The following is a 19363-nucleotide window of genomic DNA, read 5'->3' on the forward strand; positions in this document are numbered from 1 at the left end:
TGTTGCGTAAACTACTGAAGTGAGGATATTGGCCCTGCCCCAAATGGGTTGTCACAGTGTTCTTCTGAAGAGGTTCAGCTGAACAGGACATTTGGGAATGTTTGGTAAGGAGAGTGAGAACAGTGTTCTGGCTTGAAACGTGGGGCCTGAGGAACTCTCTCTCTCTCGCTCTCTCTCTCTGTAATTGTCTGGGTTAATGATCTGGGTGTTGTCTTTAATAGCCTGTTCTTACTGTTAGCATGACTATTGAACTTGACTCAAGACAGGGTGGTGCACTCTTGTATGCACGAGTGGGAGCCATTATAAAAGCAAAAACATTTGGTTTGGCCTACTGCATTATGGCTTCTGTTCAACTCCATCAACCGTCATTCCTTCCATTTTCTCTGAATTGAATACACACACATTGACAGAATTTTACAGGCCCCAGTTTTGTTGTTGGTCAGATAACACTGAGAGAAAAATGCCTTCTCCAAAGGCTCTGTGTTAGAAAAAGGCCGTCTTGATTTTCTCAGCTTCCAGATGTTTCATCCCCTCCAATCCCCCACCATCGACAGTCAATCCCCCACCATCGACAGTCAATACCCCACAAATCACCCCCTGTCCACTGGCCCCATACCCCCCCCCCCCCCAGGACCCTCCTCACACTGCCATATCAATTATTCTTATCACATTTCCTCACTCCCACACACACACACACACACACACACACACACACACACACACACATAAACTTCCATTGTTACAAACGTATGGTTGTATTTATTGTTATCTCGTCAAATCATGCCATTGAGCGTGATGTGGATATTGATCCATACTGCTCTCAGCTGCATGATGGGCTGTATGAGCTTATGTCCCAGAGGAATCCCAGCTGTGCTAAAACACACTGGCCTCCCTCAGAGGAACACTGCAGTAAGGAAAGACCTAGCACAGTGTAACAACACTTTAACATGGCCAGTGTGTTTAGTAGGCCCAGAAAGGTCATGAACTTTTACTGATGATCTGGGTGAGTTGTAATCAGGTGTTCTACATGAACAGACACAGTGAATGCAACTGTATTGGCTGGGTCTGTCTGTCTCGGTCTCCCTCGTGGACATGGTAGGCTTAACTCTGGATCGATTGTGGCATGTTTGTGGTGATTAGGCAGTACTGTAGCTAGTCTCTAATAAGAGTGTGAGGAATGTGAGGGAAAGCATGTGCCTGCCCGTGGCCCGGCGAGGGAGGGAGGGCTCCATAGGGAATATCAGCCATCTCTAACCATATGTCACAGCCTGGACGTAGCTGGAGGTTCTAAGGAATATATTCTAGTCAGGGAGGCAGAGTGAGGAGAGAAAAATAGAGCAGAGCAATCTGGCCTTTTGACTCAGGGCGTCTGTCTGCGACTCATTTAAATACACTGTTGTTAATGCATTACTGATGGGCGATGGTTAAAATTCACTTCCGGTTTGTGTTTTTCCACAGTGTGGCTCAGACTCGTTTGTTTTTAATCGTCTATTGTTTTCAATAGCCCTCTCAGAAGAAGCCCCTCTCTGCACACTGCCTCCACAGTGCCCCATTCATACCAGGCTGGCATGGAGATACTGGGTCCCGTTCAGACGACCATAGAGAGACAGACAGAGAGACTGTTCACTCCTCACAGAGTGACTCCATACATGCTGACCACTCACCAAACCAGGCACTGACTAAATCAACATGGATGAATATTGAACGATTGGCCATCACTGCTATGGCTGAGATGTCTATCATGTCAACAGAGGATAGAGTTATGGACTCATAATTAACTATGAGGGCTGGGTGATATGGCCTAAAAAGCATATCAACATTTTTTCAAACTAATGGGCGATTTGTGATATACCAGTGCCTTCAGAAAGTATTCATACCCCTTGACAAATTCCACATTTTACAGCCTGAGTTTATAATGGATTAAATATTTTTCATCACCCATCTACACACCATACCCCATAATGACAAAGTGAAAACGTGTTTTTAGAAATGTTTGCAAATTTGTCGAAAATTAAATACAGAAATGTCTAATTTACATAAGCATTCACATCCCTTGCTATGACACCACAAATTGAGCTCAGGTGTATCAAATTTCCTTTGATCGTCCTTGAGATGTCACTACAACTTGATTGGAGTCCACTTGTAGCCAATTCAATTGTTTGGACATGATTTAGAAAGAAAGACACATGTCTATATAATGACCAAACTGAGCAACCAAGCAAGAAGGACCTTGGTCAGGCTGGTGACCAAGAACCCAATGACCACTCTGACTGAACTTCATACAGTAGTTTCTTGGCTGTGATGGGAGAACGTACCAGAAGGACAACAGTCTCTACATCACTTCACCAATCTGGGCTTTATGGGAGAGTGGCCAGACAGAAGCCACTCCAGAGAAAAAGACACATGACAGAACGCCTGGAGTTTTCACAAAGGCACGTGAAAGACTCTGAGAGCACAAGGCAAAATATTCTGTGGTCTGATGAGACAAAAATGAAACTCTTTGGCCTGAATGAAAAGCGCAATGTCTGGACAAAACCAGGCACAGCTCATTACCCACCTAATAGCATCCCTACTGTGAAGCATGGTGGTGGCAGCATCATGATATGGGATGATTTTCAGTGGCGGGGACTGGGAGACTGGTAAAGATAGAGGGAACAATGAATGGAGCCAAATACAGGCAAATCTTTGATGAGAACCTGCTTCAGAGTGCAGACAACCTTAGACCAGGGGGGGGGGGGGGGGGGGGGGGGGATTTACGTTCCAACAGGACAATGACCCCAAGCCAAAGCAATGCTAGAATGGCTTTAGAACAGGAATGTGAATGTCCTTGCGTGGCCCAGCGAAAGCCTAGACTTGAATCCCATTGAAAATCTGTGGAAAGATTGCTGTTCACCGCTAGGCTTGGGCAGTATCCAGATTGTCATACCCTCATACCGACCTTCTGCCATACCGGGATATTCAGTAAAACCCCACTGAGCTTTTGTAATCCGAAAGGTTAGCAAAATTCCATATGGAATGCTAACTAAATGCTAATGAGCATATTGTGAACATTTTATACAGTCTCTGACCGAAACCATTTTCAGGATAATCATCCCAGCTCATAAAGTTATACAAGTAACAAAAAAATGCTACTCACAGTTTGCTGCACAAAACTAATACTAACCAGAAAGGCTCTTGATCCAGGAGGGGATTCTCTGTTTTTACTGGCAAGATAGCTAACAAGCTTCTTAGCAAACCAAATGCACAACTGCAGAGCATTTAGCACATTTTAGACAGTTACCTTAATAATGATACAATATCTAGCTGCTAAACATTCATTTGTGAATTCCACACTGCAACTAGATCACCCAGAGGGTTACTCACAAGACTCCGGTCTCTTGTCGTTGTGTGCTTGTAAACAAACACAGCGTGACTGGGTACTACCGGTAAAGCCTCATAATAAACAATTATTGCGATACAGGCATTTGGAATATCGCGCGACACATACATTTCAATTCATCAAATTCATTCAATATACAGTGCCTTGCGAAAGTATTCGGCCCCCTTGAACTTTGCGACCTTTTGCCACATTTCAGGCTTCAAACATAAAGATATAAAACTGTATTTTTTTGTGAAAAATCAACAACAAGTGGGACACAATCATGAAGTGGAACGACATTTATTGGATATTTCAAACTTTTTTAACAAATCAAAAACTGAAAAATTGGGCGTGCAAAATTATTCAGCCCCTTTACTTTCAGTGCAGCAAACTCTCTCCAGAAGTTCAGTGAGGATCTCTGAATGATCCAATGTTGACCTAAATGACTAATGATGATAAATACAATCCACCTGTGTGTAATCAAGTCTCCGTATAAATGCACCTGCACTGTGATAGTCTCAGAGGTCCGTTAAAAGCGCAGAGAGCATCATGAAGAACAAGGAACACACCAGGCAGGTCCGAGATACTGTTGTGAAGAAGTTTAAAGCCGGATTTGGATACAAAAAGATTTCCCAAGCTTTAAACATCCCAAGGAGCACTGTGCAAGCGATAATATTGAAATGGAAGGAGTATCAGACCACTGCAAATCTACCAAGACCTGGCCGTCCCTCTAAACTTTCAGCTCATACAAGGAGAAGACTGATCAGAGATGCAGCCAAGAGGCCCATGATCACTCTGGATGAACTGCAGAGATCTACAGCTGAGGTGGGAGACTCTGTCCATAGGACAACAATCAGTCGTATATTGCACAAATCTGGCCTTTATGGAAGAGTGGCAAGAAGAAAGCCATTTCTTAAAGATATCCATAAAAGTGTTGTTTAAAGTTTGCCACAAGCCACCTGGGAGACACACCAAACATGTGGAAGAAGGTGCTCTGGTCAGATGAAACCAAAATGTAACTTTTTGGCAACAATGCAAAACGTTATGTTTGGCGTAAAAGCAACACAGCTCATCACCCTGAACACACCATCCCCACTGTCAAACATGGTGGTGGCAGCATCATGGTTTGGGCCTGCTTTTCTTCAGCAGGGACAGGGAAGATGGTTAAAATTGATGGGAAGATGGATGGAGCCAAATACAGGACCATTCTGGAAGAAAACCTGATGGAGTCTGCAAAAGACCTGAGACTGGGACGGAGATTTGTCTTCCAACAAGACAATGATCCAAAACATAAAGCAAAATCTACAATGGAATGGTTCAAAAATAAACATATCCAGGTGTTAGAATGGCCAAGTCAAAGTCCAGACCTGAATCCAATCGAGAATCTGTGGAAAGAACTGAAAACTGCTGTTCACAAATGCTCTCCATCCAACCTCACCGAGCTCGAGCTGTTTTGCAAGGAGGAATGGGAAAAAAATTCAGTCTCTCGATGTGCAAAACTGATAGACATACCCCAAGCGACTTACAGCTGTAATCGCAGCAAAAGGTGGCGCTACAAAGTATTAACTTAAGGGGGCTGAATAATTTTGCACGCCCAATTTTTCAGTTTTTGATTTTTAAAAAAAGTTTGAAATATCCAATAAATGTCGTTCCACTTCATGATTGTGTCCCACTTGTTGTTGATTCTTCACAAAAAATTACAGTTTTATATCTTTATGTTTGAAGCCTGAAATGTGGCAAAAGGTCGCAAAGTTCAAGGGGGCCGAATATTTTCGCAAGGCACTGTATTACCCAGCCCTACTAAGTAGTTATGAGTCCAAACGCTTCTGAGAGAGGCTGTCCAAGACCAATGAGTTAGTTGATTCTCTCCCTCTGGTTTCCTGGTAAAGAAATACACTAGGCACCAGCAGGTTCTGCATCTTTATTGTTATTTTACAGTTCCTTGAAGGCTCATCTCCAACAAGGCCTTTGGGGCTTGTGTATTCTGTTGAATAAGGTCTTTCTTGTTTATGTATGAGGAACCACACCACACTTCCACACAAAGACAGGAACCCAGCAGAGAGCTGAAAGCCCCCTGTCCGGAAGAGGGTGTTTGGGTATGGGGTTTAAAGGGCATGTTAGCATACCAAACCCAGGAAACACTTATGGTTGGCCGTATCTATTATTTGGACTTTCAATTTGAATGAATGCCTAAAATACACATAGCGAAGACTTTAGTGAGGTGTATTTTTAAACTGGGAGTTGTATTTAATGTGTCTAAACTAGAGGTCGACCGACTAATCGGAATGGCCGATTAATTAGGGCCGATTTTAAGTTTTCATAACAATCGGAAATCTGTATTTTCAGATTTTTTTATATATTTTTGTATTTTTTTTTTACACCTTTATTTCATCTTTATTTAACTAGGCAAGTCAGTTAAGAACACATTCTTATTATCAATGATGGCCTAGGAACGGTGGGTTAACTGCCTCGTTCAGGGGCAGAACGACAGATTTTTACCTTGTCAGCTCAGGGATTCAATCTTGCAACCTTACAGTTAACTTGTCCAACGCTCTAACCACCTGATTACATTGCACTCCACGAGGAGCCTGCCTGTTATGCGAATGCAGTAAGCCAAGGTAAGTTGCTAGCTAGCATTAAACTTATCTTATAAAAACAATCAATCAATCAATCATAATCACTAGTTAACTACACTGCGTTGCATATAATCGATGTGGTGGGTGTCGTCGCTCCAATGTGTACCTAACCATAAACATGAATGCCTTTCTTAAAATCAATACACAGAAGTCAGGCAATATTAACCAGGTGAAATTGTGTCACTTCTCTTGCGTTCATTGCACGCAGAGTCAGTGTATATACAACAGTTTGGGTCGCCTAATTTGCCAGAACTTTACGTAATTATGACATAACATTGAAGGTTGTGCAATGAAACAGAAGTATTTAGACTTATGGATGCCACCCGTTAGATAAAATACAGAACGATTCCGTATTTCACTGAAAGATTAAACGTCTTGTTTTCGAGATGATCGTTTCCGGATTCGACCATATTAATGACCTAAGGCTCGCTTTTCTGTGTGTTATTATGTCATAACTAAGTCTATGATTTGATAGAGAGGTCTGACTGCGCGGTGGTAGGCAGCAGCAGGCTCGTAAGCATTCATTCAAACAGCACTATCGTGCATTTTGCCAGCAGCTCTTCGTTGTGCTTCAAGCATTGCGCTGTTTATGACTTCAAGCCTATCAACTCCCGAGATTAGGCTGGTGTAACCGATGTGAAATGGCTAGCTAGTTAGCGGGGTGCGCGCTAATAGCGTTTCAAACGTCACTCGCTCTGAGACTTGGAGTAGTTGTTCCCCTTGCTCTGCATGGGTAACGCTGCTTCGAGGGTGGCTGTTGTCGATGTGTTCCTGGTTCGAGCCCAGGTAGGAGAGAGGAGAGGGACGGAAGCTATACTGTTACACTGGCAATACTAAAGTGCCTATAAGAACATCCAATAGTCAAAGGTTAATGAAATACAAATGGTATAGAGAGAAATAGTCCTATAATTCCTATAATAACTACAACCTAAAACTTCTTACCTGGGAATATTGAAGACTCATGCTAAAAGGAACCACCAACTTTCATATGTTCTCATATTCTGAGCAAGGAACTGAAACGTTAGCTTTCTTACATGGCACATATTGCACTTTTACTTTCTTCTCCAACACTTTGTTTTTGCAAATTGAACATGTTTCATTATTTATTTGAGGCTAAATTGATTTTATTTATGTATTATATATTAAGTTAAAATAAGTGTTCATTCAGTATTGTTGTAATTGTCATTATTACAAATACATTTAAAAAATTGTCAGATTAATCAGCATCGGCTTTTTTTGGTCCTCCAATAATCGGTATCGGTATCGGCATTGAAATATCATAACCGGTCGACCTCTAGGGTAAACAGATGTGTATGAATGGCAGGGTTGTGCTGCACTCCCTCTCCAGACACAGTGGGTGGCTGCCACCTCTCGTGTGTGTGTGTGTGTGTGTGTGTGTGTGTGTGTGTGTGTGTGTGTGTGTGTGTGTGTGTGTGTGTGTGTGTGTGTGTGTGTGTCAGGTGGAGCTGGAGGCCTTAGGCTTAATGGACCGTGGAGGCTATGGGCTAGTAGAGAAACACACTGGCATGTACACACAGCACACATACGCCACATGCACATCACACCGGCCTCTAACAGAGAAACAAACAAACGGAAACACACTGACCCAGACACTCTTCATCTCTACAGGAATTTGTTTAAAGGTCTTTGTCTTCCACAAATCATACTGATTTACTTTCCTTCTCCTTTCCTTTCTCCTTCCTATTCTCCTACGCAACAGGTCATAGCTAGTATAGCCCACAGAGCTAATTGGTAAATGTGCTGGAAGCTCTAACCTGATCCATCTCTAACAGACTTGCCCTCCCTCAGTAGCACCACTGCGTTAGCTAATAATCTCACCCTAGAGTGGCAGCCAGAGGAAGAAGTGGCGTGCGAGTAATTCGATTTGTGTTCTCTTGCAACACCGCCCGCCACACTGCACCGCCGTGCCCGACCATGCTAGCTGAACTAATTACAAGCGTATGTGACAGGGGTTTTATTAAGCTGTGCTTCACCCAGAGTGAGAGACAGATGGGGAGCTGAGGTTGTTAGTCAGTCCCCTTTCCCTCGCCCGGACTACTGCACTGTGGAGGTGGAAGCAGTGGGGGGAGGGTGGAGCTTACTGAAGGGATTGGCTCAGCTTGAATCTTATACACTGTATACAGTAGTGAAACCAATGTTATTCATCCAGACAAAGGCTTTGGTGCCATTTTGGGCCCTCAAATTGAGTAATCAGTGTGAATCTGCAAGTGTCTCCCCAACTTACAATTTCTTTCTTCCATTCCAGTGCAAACATATGGCCTTCTTTTATTCTCTCCCTCTGAATCCTATGTTTTCTTCCTCTTGTCTGTCCTTCTGAATGACTAACCACTCTCTCTCTTTGTGTGTATGTGTGTGTTGTGTAGGATGGTTCTCTGGGGAACATTGATGACCTGGCCCAGGAGTACTCAGAGTACTACAACACCTCATTCAGTGACGTAAGCGACCGCATGGAGGAGCTACGCAAGAGACGTGTGTCCCAGGACCTCGACATGGTACGTCCCCACGAACACACTCATCACATCACGTCACATACTAAGTACCCACAAACACCGATCATACTGTTACATGTCCCTACAAACTCAAGTCCACAAACCCTACTGGAATACAAGAGAACTGAGTTCCCACCAACCATAATTTACTACTGCAGTAGAGTATACCTGAGTCCCATCAAAACAGGAAACCCACCATATAGACCTGCAGCAACTAGGCTAGGCTTACACAGTCTAGAAATGAGAAGTGAGAGCCAAGATTCTGAGGAAATGTTTCATTTTCTCAGATCTCCTTTTATAATTCATAATATCCTCAAACACCCCATTCTTGGATCGGCTTGGTATCTTTACAGTGTGATTGTCCAGTGTGCTGCCAACAGCCTGGAAGTCAGTCAGGAAGTAGGGGGAGTTTAGTTTGGAAAGTGAGCGAGTGTTTTGTGTTTGTGACTCTTTTCTAAAGCAGTTAGTTTGCCCTCCCGCCTCCCCAGTGCCTGAAAGCGCTTAGTTGTGTTCTAGGGGTTCACAGGGATGTAGGGTAGTGGGGCATGGCACTCCTGCGTTGCCTCGTTACTGATGGAGGTATTGAAGAATGCAGTTGGTTCTGGCAGCGAACACCGCTCTGCCCCTGTGCCGCTCGGAGCACCCCTGGGGGTCTATACTCCACACACACACACGCAACACTCAGAGAGAGAGAGCGAGGGGGAGGTTGTGTTCATACACTAGCTTTATAAATGTGCTATGATGACACTATTCAAAGTGATTTGTATCTGTTTAGACCTCTTGAAAACAGATGGCATCATTTCAGTTATAAAGTCTCATTTCCAGAACCAATAGCAGGAAACTGGGTACATCTAGCCTAGACTGACCTCAGTACAGTCTACTCATCCTGAACCTAAAAGGAGGGAGCCGACTTAAACATATCAATCATTTTTCACGTGCATTGTAAACAAGAGGTGTAGACTAACAGTGAAATATTTTCTTACGGGCCCTTGCCAAAATTGCAGAGGGATAGGAAATAGAGAAATCATTTTTACAAGTAATAATCAATACACAATGAGTAACGATAACTTGGCTATATACATGGGATACCAGTACCGAGTCGATGTGCAGGGGTACCAGATAGTTGAGGTAGATATGTACATATAACTAGGAATAAAGTGACTAGGCACCAGGATAGATAATAAAAAGTAGCCAGTCAAACATATTTGTGCAAAAAGGGCCAATGCAGATTGACCATGTAGCTATTTGGTTAAGTATTGAACTAACTATTTAGCAGTCTTATGGGTTGGGAGTAGAAGCTTTTCAGGGTCATGTTGGTTCCAGACTTGGTTCATTGATACTGCTTGCTGTGCTCTAGCAGAGAGAACATTCTGACTTGAATAGCTGGAGACACAGGTATAGAGGTCCTAGATGGCAGTGAGCTCGGCCCAAGTGATGTACTGGACCGTACACACTACCCCCTGTAGAGCCTTGCGGTCGGACGCCAAGCAGTTCCCAAACCAAGCGGTGATGTAGCCAGTCAAGATGCTCTCAATGGTGCAGCTGTCTAACTTTTTGAGGACCTGAGGGCCCATGCCAAATCATTTCAGACTCCTGAGGGGGGAGGGGTTGTTGTGCCCTCTACACAACTGTTTTGGTGTTTGTGCGTGTCAGAAGGGTGAAAGGAGAAAACTATTTGAGTGTCATCCGCATAGCAACGGTAGGAGAGACCATGCGAGGATATGATGGAGCTGAGTGACTTGGTGTATAGAGAGAAGAGGAGAAGGCCTAGAACGGAGTCCTGGCGGACACCATTAGTGACATTACATGGTGCAGACACCCAGCCCTGAGAGGGTGGAGAGGAGGATCTGATGGTTCACGTTGTTGAAGGCAGCAGATAAATCAAGGAAGATGAGAACAGAGAAGAGAAAGTCAGCTTTGGCAGTGTGGAGAGCGTCCGTGACACAGAGAAGAGCGGTCTCGGTTGAGTGACCCGTCTTGAAGCCTGACCGGTTTTGGTCAAGATCGTTCTGAGAGAGATAACGAGAGAGTTGATCAGAGACAGCATGTCCAAGTGTTTTGGAAAGAAAGAAGAGATACAGGTCTAGTTTTAGTTTTTGACGTCAGATGAGTCGAGTGTTGGTTTCTTGAGGAAGGGGGAGCGACTCCGACCATTTTGAAGTCAGAGGGGATGCAGCCAGTGGTCAGGGATTAGTTGATGAGGGAAGTGAGGAATGGGAGAAGCTCTCCAGAGATGGTCTGGAAAAGGGAGGAGGGAATGAGGTAGAGTGGGCATTTCATATACCTGACTATTGGATGTTCTTATAGGCACTATAGTATTGCCAGCCTAATCTCGGGAGTTGATAGGCTTGAAGACATAAACAGCACACCAAAAGAGCTGCTGGCAAACAGGAAAGTGCTGGCAAATTAATTATGGTATTTGTTAGGAAGAAATGGTCTTCACACAGTTCGCAACGAGCCAGGTGGCCGAAACTGCTGTACATACCCTGACTCTGCTTGCACAGAACGCAAGAGAAGTGACACAATTTCCCTAATTAAAAGAAATTCATGTTAGCAGGCAATATTAACTAAATATGCAGGTTTAAAAATATATACTTGTGTATTGATTTTAAAGAAAGGCATTGATGTTTATGGTTAGGTACACATTGGTGCAACGACAGTGCTTTTTTCGTGAATGCGCTTGTTAAATCATCACCCGTTTGGGGAAGTAGGCTGTGATCAATGATAAATTAACAGGCACCACATCGATTATATGCAACGCAGGACAAGCTAGATAAACTAGTAATACCATCAACCATGTGTAGTTAGCTAGTGATTATGTTAAGATTGATTGTTTTTTATAAGATAAGTTTAATGCTAGCTAGCAACTTACCTTGGCTTCTTGCTGCACTCGCGTAACAGGTAGCCAGCCTGCCATGCAGTCTCCTCGTGGAGTGCAATGTAACTGGCCATAATCGGTGTCCAAAAATGCAGATTACCGATTGTTACGAAAACTTGAAATCAGCCCTAATTAATCGACCATTCCGATTAATTGGTTGACCTCTAATTTGTATGCGTTTCTGCTTGTGGGGTAAAGGGTGATCTAGAGTTTTTTTCTCCTCTAGTTTTGTCCTCCTATGCTGGTCGAAATGAGGTAAAACGGATTTCAGTTTCCTTGAATGAAAATCACCAACCACTAGGAGCGTCTACATTGAGATGAGCATTTTTAATTTTTGCTTGTGTCCCCACACAACTCGTTGAATGCGGTGTTAGTGCCAGCATCGGTTTGTGATGGTACATAGACAGCTACTGATGAAAACTCTCTTTGTAAATAATATTTAGTAAGCTATAGTGTGCAGCTTATGACAAGGTATTCTAACTTCCTTAATATTACAGATCGCACACCAGCTGTTGTTGACAAAGAAACCCCCCCCCCCACACACACACCTTACCCGACACTGCCATACAGTCTTGACAATGCATAGAAAAACCAGCTAGATGTATATTATCCATGTCCTTGTTGCCCAGTAACGACTCAGAGAAACAGGATATTACAGTTCTTCAGGTCCCATTGAGAGGATAGTCTAGAACGGAGCTGGTCCAGTGTGTTCCCCAGTGATTGTACGTTCACCAATAGAACAGAGGGTAGAAGCAGATGATTTATTCACCAACATAGTTTCATCAGGGTGCCCGCACATCAGCCTCTCTTACACCGTCTTTCCCGAGTCTCAGGGATTAGGGTCTGGTCCGAGGTGAGCCGGATGTCCATACTGCCGACTCATTCAAATATAAATCTTCATCAAAACCGAGGTTAGTGAGCGCTACCCAAAAGCTATTTTCGGGTCATAGGAAACGATGGCAGAAATATTATGTACAAACGCTGAAGAACACACGCACATCCAGGTACTTTCCTCAAGTGCTGGAGTTGAAGGCGAACTCATGGACAACAGAAAGGAAAACGCTGCACACCGCTGCTCATGCTCCTAGGTGATTTTTATTTCACGTTTTGACCCTTAGGTCTTAGTCAGGCATCCATATCCCAGGTGGGGGTGGAAGGTCCTATATACAGTGTATTTATATATATATATATATATATATATATATATATATATATATATATATGTATGTGTGTGTGCAGTTCTCAGTGACATTACTTCCTGTAGTTGGCGAGAAGTGTAGAGAGGATATCTGAAAGGGAGAGCTAGAAGAGGGGGAAAAGGAGAAGGAGGAGGATGTGAGAGCCTGCAGCTGTCTGTCCTCCCTGCACAACTTGGCAAGAAAGAGGAAAGGAAAGAGAGGAGGAGGAACAGAGATAACATAGGAGATATGGGCTCAGCAGGCTATAGAAATGACTATATAATTAGCTACATTATGGCTATAGAGATTAGAAAACAAACAAATCCAGTACTCAGAATTATACTATTATTTCTCTTCGTTTTATTCCTGTAACCAGGGGTGGGTAAAGTACCCAATTGTCATATTTGAGTAAAAGTAAAGATACCTAAATAGAAAATGACTCAAGTAAAAGTGAAAGTCACCCAGTAAAATACTACTTGAGTAAAAGTCTTGAAGTTTTTGGTTTAAAATATACAGTGGCTTGCGAAAGTATTCACCCCCCTTGGCATTTTTCCTATTTTGTTTCCTTGTACATTTGTTGGGGAGTTTGTATCATTTGATTTACACAACATGCCTACCACTTTGAAGATGCAAAATATTTTTTATTGTGATACAAACAATAAATAAGACCAAAAAAACTGAAAACTTGAGCGTGCAGAACTATTCACCCCCCAAAGTCAATACTTTGTAGATCCACCTTTTGCAGCATTTACAGCTGCAAGTCTCTTGGGGTTTTTCTCTACAAGGCAAAACTGCTCCAGCTCCTTCAAGTTGGATGGGTTCCGCTGGTGTACAGCAATCTTTAAGTCATACCACAGATTCTCAATTGGATTGAGGTCCAAGACATTTAAATGTTTCCCCATAAACCACTCAAGTGTTGCTTTAGCAGTATGTGTAAGGTCATTGTCCTGCTGGAAGGTGAACTTCCGTCCCTGTCTCAAATCTCTGGAAGACTGAAACAGGTGCTTCAACAAAGTACTGAGTAAAGGGTCTGAATACTTATGTCTATGTTATATTTCTGTTTTACATTTTTTTATAAATGTGCAAACAACAGTTTTTGTTTTGTCATTATGGGGTATTGTGTGTAGATTGATGAGGGAAAAAACAATCTAATAAATGTAAAAATAGGGCTGTAATGTAATATGTTGTGGAAAAAGTCAAGGGGTCGGAATACTTTCCAAATGCACTGTGTTTTGAGGCATGTCTTACCTTGCTGCAATGTAGCGTAGCCAAAATCAGACCATATCCATGGAGGCAATTATTATTATTATTCAAAAAATTATTTTACCCCTTTTCTCCCCAACTTTCATGTTATGCAATTGGTAGTTACAGTCTTGTCTCATCGCTGCAACTCCCGTACGGACTCGGGAGAGGCGAAGGTCCAGAGCCGTGCGTCCTCCGAAACACGACACAACCAAGCCAAACTGCTTCTTGACACTATGCCGGCTTAACCCGCACCAACGTGTCGGAGGAAACACCGTACACCTGGCAACCGTGTCAGCGTGCATGCGCCTGGCCCACCACGGGAGTCGCTAGAGCGCGATGGGCGCCGTGCAATGCGTCTCCCTTTCGCGGTCGGCTGCGACAGAGCCTGGACTTACACCAGGACCTCTAGTGGCACAGCTAGCACTGCAATGCTGTGCCTTAGACGACTGCGCCACTCGGGAGGCCCCCGGGAAACAATTATTTCATATCAACTGTATTTTATTGTCCAGTAGCCAAAGGCACAATCCTAGTCATATTATTAATAAATCCCTGTTGTTGCATCTCCCTTCTTTCTAAATTTCTAACGGATATTTTCATCGCTGTCACAGGAAACCGTTTTAAGGTTTCACAGAAAACCATTTTAAGATAAATGTTCTGATCTGTTGCTTCAGACACATTGCTTTAAAAAAAATATATATATGTAACCTAGGCCTACTAGTTGTATGAATTTGGCATCTATTGTCCCACAACTGTCCCTGAGTCTGTTTGGAATAGCTATTTCTTTCTCGACAAGCTGACCAATAGAATAGGTCAACTTTTCTACTATGGGGGATAGTATATTGACATAGGAGCGTGATTTTGCTGTTCATTACTCATCCTGTTTGCTGGGGAAAAGCAAATGTGGACAGTTCTTCTAGCATCTTCAAACTGCGCAAATTGTTGCATCCTCGACTTGCATGTTCTGTTTTTTTTACCACTATTTCAATGTTGTCTCTGTCATTCTGAGCACTGTGGGTGGACGCTCTAAGAAGGCTACGCACCCAATGCACCCAATGCAATGCACTTCTCAAATGTCTGTTCAATTAAAATGCTGCAGGTCAATAGTCCGGTGCCACATTTTCCTAATGGAAAACCTGGTGTGTGTGTGTTTTGTGTATGCATGTGTGTATTTACAAGTGTGTGAGAAGATGAGTGAAGCGGGTCACCTCTGCACGTATTGGTAAGGTTGGGAAGGTTCCATCCTGGGATGGGACAGGACTGGGCCCCGGGGGCCCGGGGCAGCCTGGAGTTGGTCAGGGAAGTGTAGTGAGCATCTCTTAAAGGGAAAGCTGGAAGAGGAGGAAAAGGAGAAGAAGGAGGATAAGAGAGCCTGCAGCTGTCTGTCCCCCCTGCACAACTTGGCAAGAAAGAGGAAAGGAAAGAGGGGGAGGAACAGAGAGAACATAGAAGATATGGTGTCAGAACTAGGCTTGGGAGGTATACCGTACATACCGTTTACTGGGGTATTTAGAAAAAGCCACTGGATGATTGTGAACATCTGGATACAATGCCTCCCGAGTGGGGCAGTGGCCTAAGGTACTGCATTGTGGTGTGTGAAGCGTCAGTACAGACCCGGGTTTGATCCCAGGCTGTGTCGCAGCCAGCCATAACCGGAAGACCCATGAGGAAGACCCGGCCGGGATGTCCTTGTCCCACTGCGCTCTAGCGACTACTTGCGGCAGGCCAGGCGCACGCATGCTGATTTGCCCCCAGTCTTGAAACAGAAGCACATAGCAAACATTCTACAGTCAGTATTGAGTGTTTTCAGGACAGTTTTCTTGCCAGCTGTCGTTTCTCCACTCTCTCCCTAGCTGGTGTTATGTGTCTAGACTGGACCTTCACAGACGGTTTCAATGTCCTTGGCACAATAGCTATTGAAAACTGGAACGAGGGAAGGAGAAGGGGCAGAGAGAGAGAGAGAGAACAGAGTAGTGTGTGAGTGAGAGAGAGAGAGAGAGACGGAGCAAAAATATTAAGAAATAAAGAGAGCGTGAGAGAGAGAGGGAGAAGGGGTAGAAGGGGTAGAGCTAAAGAGGGAGACAGGGCAGTGGAAGATAGAGAGAAAGGACTATTGTGCCATATAAAGTGTGGCTGCCAGCCAGCCCTATCTAGGATCTCCCCGAGGAGCAATAGGAGTGAGTTAGATAAGGTCATTATGTTAAAATGGCGGATACGGACATTAAATGGGCTGGCATTTAGACGTCCACGCTGGGACATGGCCTTTCAGGGAGGGGTTGTCTGTCACAGCTGAAGGGTACGAGCATGGTGGTTCTCAGAGGACTTCCACCCCGCTGCTTCTCTCCTGGCCTTTTCTCTCTACTGGCACTCATTGGGATCTCTCCTCTTTCTTTGCTTCTTCTTCTTCTTATGTTGCCTCCTCTCCCTTCTTCACCCTCCTGCTGCAACACACAATGACCAGGATTAAGGACCACTTCCCTAGGTGAGTCTGAGAAGTTTTTGGACCACTGCAGGCTGTAGTGGTCTGTAGACTACTGACTGAGACCACAGAGCTGAAGTTGCCCCTGGAAAAACCCTTTGGAATCCGCTTATGGCTGTGGTTAAGTATTTGTCGTTAGAGCAAAACCATAGCCGCTTCGTGTTTCTCTTTTTGTTCCCTTCAACTCACTTTCTGTTAGCCTCATAATGAGTTCACCATGTCTCAATATCACATACTTGATAAAGATCCAGTTTGCTTTATTTTGTCTCTCTCCCTCACTTCTCCTCCAGACGTCTTGCAACACATCAAACTTTTCGGGGGGGGGGGGGGGGGGGGGTGTTGCACAAACCAAACAAAACGGCTAGTTAATTTGATTTGTGAAACACTTACCCCAACCCCAGGGGCTTGTCCTGTGCCCTGATGACAGCAATGGGATCTCGGCTGTGTTTCATAAGTGGGGCTCTTGAACACAGCTCCATAAGCTCTTGATGCAGGCTCTCTCTGTGATGACTATCAGTGTACCCTCTTCCTGTCTGACCGTTGCTCGGCTAGTCCCCCGTCTTCATGTTAGCTTTATGAGCAGCCAGAACACAATAGGTTAAGCAAACACCCCTCTTGGAGAATGAGGACTATGGATTAACTCCATCACACACAGTCGCCTAGCTGCCTTAGAGACCCACTGACTGTGCGGCTTTCTCTTCCTGCTTGATTCAAATTGAGTGGTTTGGCCAAGAACAGTTAAGCTGTTACGGTGAGTGAATGAGGACCCAAAAGCGAACTAACTTAAACAGAGCTTCTTTAATAACCAAACATAGGTAGGCTCAGATAGACCGGCAGATTCCGACAGGACAGGACAAGGTTACAGCAAACATGACGATAGTCTGGCTCAGGCATGAAACACAACAAACAAGAATCCGACAAGGACAGGAACAAAAACAGAGAGAGATATAGGGGACTAATCAGAGGGAAAAGGGGAACAGGTGGGAGAAGGGGTGACGAGGTAGTCAAGAGGAGACAAGGAACAGCTGGGGGAAAGCGGGGGAGAAAAGGTAACCTAATACGACCAGCAGAGGGAGACAGGGTGAAAGGAAAGGACAGAAAGACACAACATGACAATACATGACAGTACCCCCCCACTCACCGAGCGCCTCCTGGCGCACTCGAGGAGGAAACCTGGCGGCAACGGAGGAAATCCTCGATCAGCGCACGGTCCAGCACGTCCCGAGAGGGAACCCAACTCCTCTCCTCAGGACCGTACCCCTCCCAATCAACGAGGTACTGGTGACCACGGCCCCGAGGACGCATGTCCAAAATCCTGCGGACCCTGTAGATGGGTGCGCCCTCGACAAGGATGGGGGGGGGGGGGGGGGAGACGAGCGGGGGCGCGAAGAACGGGCTTAATACAGGAGACATGGAAGACCGGGTGGACGCGACGAAGGTATCGCGGAAGAAGAAGTCGAACTGCGACAGGATTAATGACCCGAGAAATACGGAACGGACCAATGAACCGCGGGGTCAACTTGCGAGAAGCCGTCTTAAGGGGAAGGTTCTGAGTGGAGAGCCAAACTCTCTGACCGCGACAATATCTAGGACTCTTAGTTCTACGCTTATTAGCAGCCCTCACAGTCTGCGTCCTATAACGGCAAAGTGCAGACCTGACCCTCTTCCAGGTGCGCTCGCAACGTTGGACAAAAGCCTGAGCGGAGGGGACGCTGGACTCGGCGAACTGAGATGAGAACAGCGGAGGCTGGTACCCGAGGCTACTCTGAAAAGGAGATAGCCCGGTCGCAGACGAAGGAAGCGAGTTGTGGGCGTATTCTGCCCAGGGGAGCTGTTCTGACCAAGACGCAGGGTTGCGAAAAGAAAGACTGCGTAAGATGCGACCAATAGTCTGATTGGCCCGTTCTGCTTGACCGTTAGACTGGGGGTGAAAGCCGGAAGAGAGACTGACGGAAGCCCCAATCAAACGGCAAAACTCCCTCCAAAATTGAGACGTGAATTGCGGACCTCTGTCCGAAACGACGTCTGACGGAAGGCCATGAATTCTGAAAACATTCTCGATGATGATTTGTGCCGTCTCTTTAGCAGAAGGAAGCTTAGCAAGGGGAATGAAATGAGCCGCCTTAGAGAACCTATCGACAACCGTAAGAATAACAGTCTTCCCCGCTGACGAAGGCAGTCCGGTGACAAAATCTAAGGCGATGTGAGACCACGGTCGAAAGGGAATGGGAAGCGGCCTGAGACGGCCGGCAGGAGGGAAGTTACCGGACTTAGTCTGCGCGCAGACCGAACAAGCAGCCACGAAACGACGCGTGTCATGCTCCCGGGTGGGCCACCAAAAACGCTGGCGAATGGAAGCAAGCGTACCCCGAACGCCAGGGTGGCCGGCTAACTTGGCAGAGTGAGCCCACTGAAGAACGGCCAGACGGGCCGTTACAGGAGACATGGAAGACCGGGTGGACGCGACGAAGGTATCGCGGAAGAAGAAGTCGAACTGCGACAGGATTAATGACCCGAGAAATACGGAACGGACCAATGAACCGCGGGGTCAACTTGCGAGAAGCCGTCTTAAGGGGAAGGTTCTGAGTGGAGAGCCAAACTCTCTGACCGCGACAATATCTAGGACTCTTAGTTCTACGCTTATTAGCAGCCCTCACAGTCTGCGTCCTATAACGGCAAAGTGCAGACCTGACCCTCTTCCAGGTGCGCTCGCAACGTTGGACAAAAGCCTGAGCGGAGGGGACGCTGGACTCGGCGAACTGAGATGAGAACAGCGGAGGCTGGTACCCGAGGCTACTCTGAAAAGGAGATAGCCCGGTCGCAGACGAAGGAAGCGAGTTGTGGGCGTATTCTGCCCAGGGGAGCTGTTCTGACCAAGACGCAGGGTTGCGAAAAGAAAGACTGCGTAAGATGCGACCAATAGTCTGATTGGCCCGTTCTGCTTGACCGTTAGACTGGGGGTGAAAGCCGGAAGAGAGACTGACGGAAGCCCCAATCAAACGGCAAAACTCCCTCCAAAATTGAGACGTGAATTGCGGACCTCTGTCCGAAACGACGTCTGACGGAAGGCCATGAATTCTGA

The 19363-nt window shown here is 45.3% G+C and overlaps 1 protein-coding gene across 5 annotated transcripts in view; it reads left to right on the forward strand.

Annotated features, from left to right (window-relative positions):
* The window catches only part of LOC110529898 (SAM and SH3 domain-containing protein 1), a 332895-nt gene that overhangs the window by 240729 nt on the left and 72803 nt on the right, over positions 1 to 19363 (forward strand). For all 5 annotated transcript variants that reach the window (XM_036985458.1, XM_036985457.1, XM_036985461.1 and 2 more), the window contains exon 2: positions 8379 to 8507. In XM_036985458.1, coding sequence (XP_036841353.1) covers positions 8379 to 8507 — 129 coding nt within the window. The remainder of the gene's footprint in view (positions 1 to 8378; positions 8508 to 19363) is intronic.

This window comes from Oncorhynchus mykiss, chromosome 8, assembly GCF_013265735.2.
Source record: "Oncorhynchus mykiss isolate Arlee chromosome 8, USDA_OmykA_1.1, whole genome shotgun sequence".
Lineage (NCBI taxonomy): Eukaryota > Metazoa > Chordata > Actinopteri > Salmoniformes > Salmonidae > Oncorhynchus > Oncorhynchus mykiss.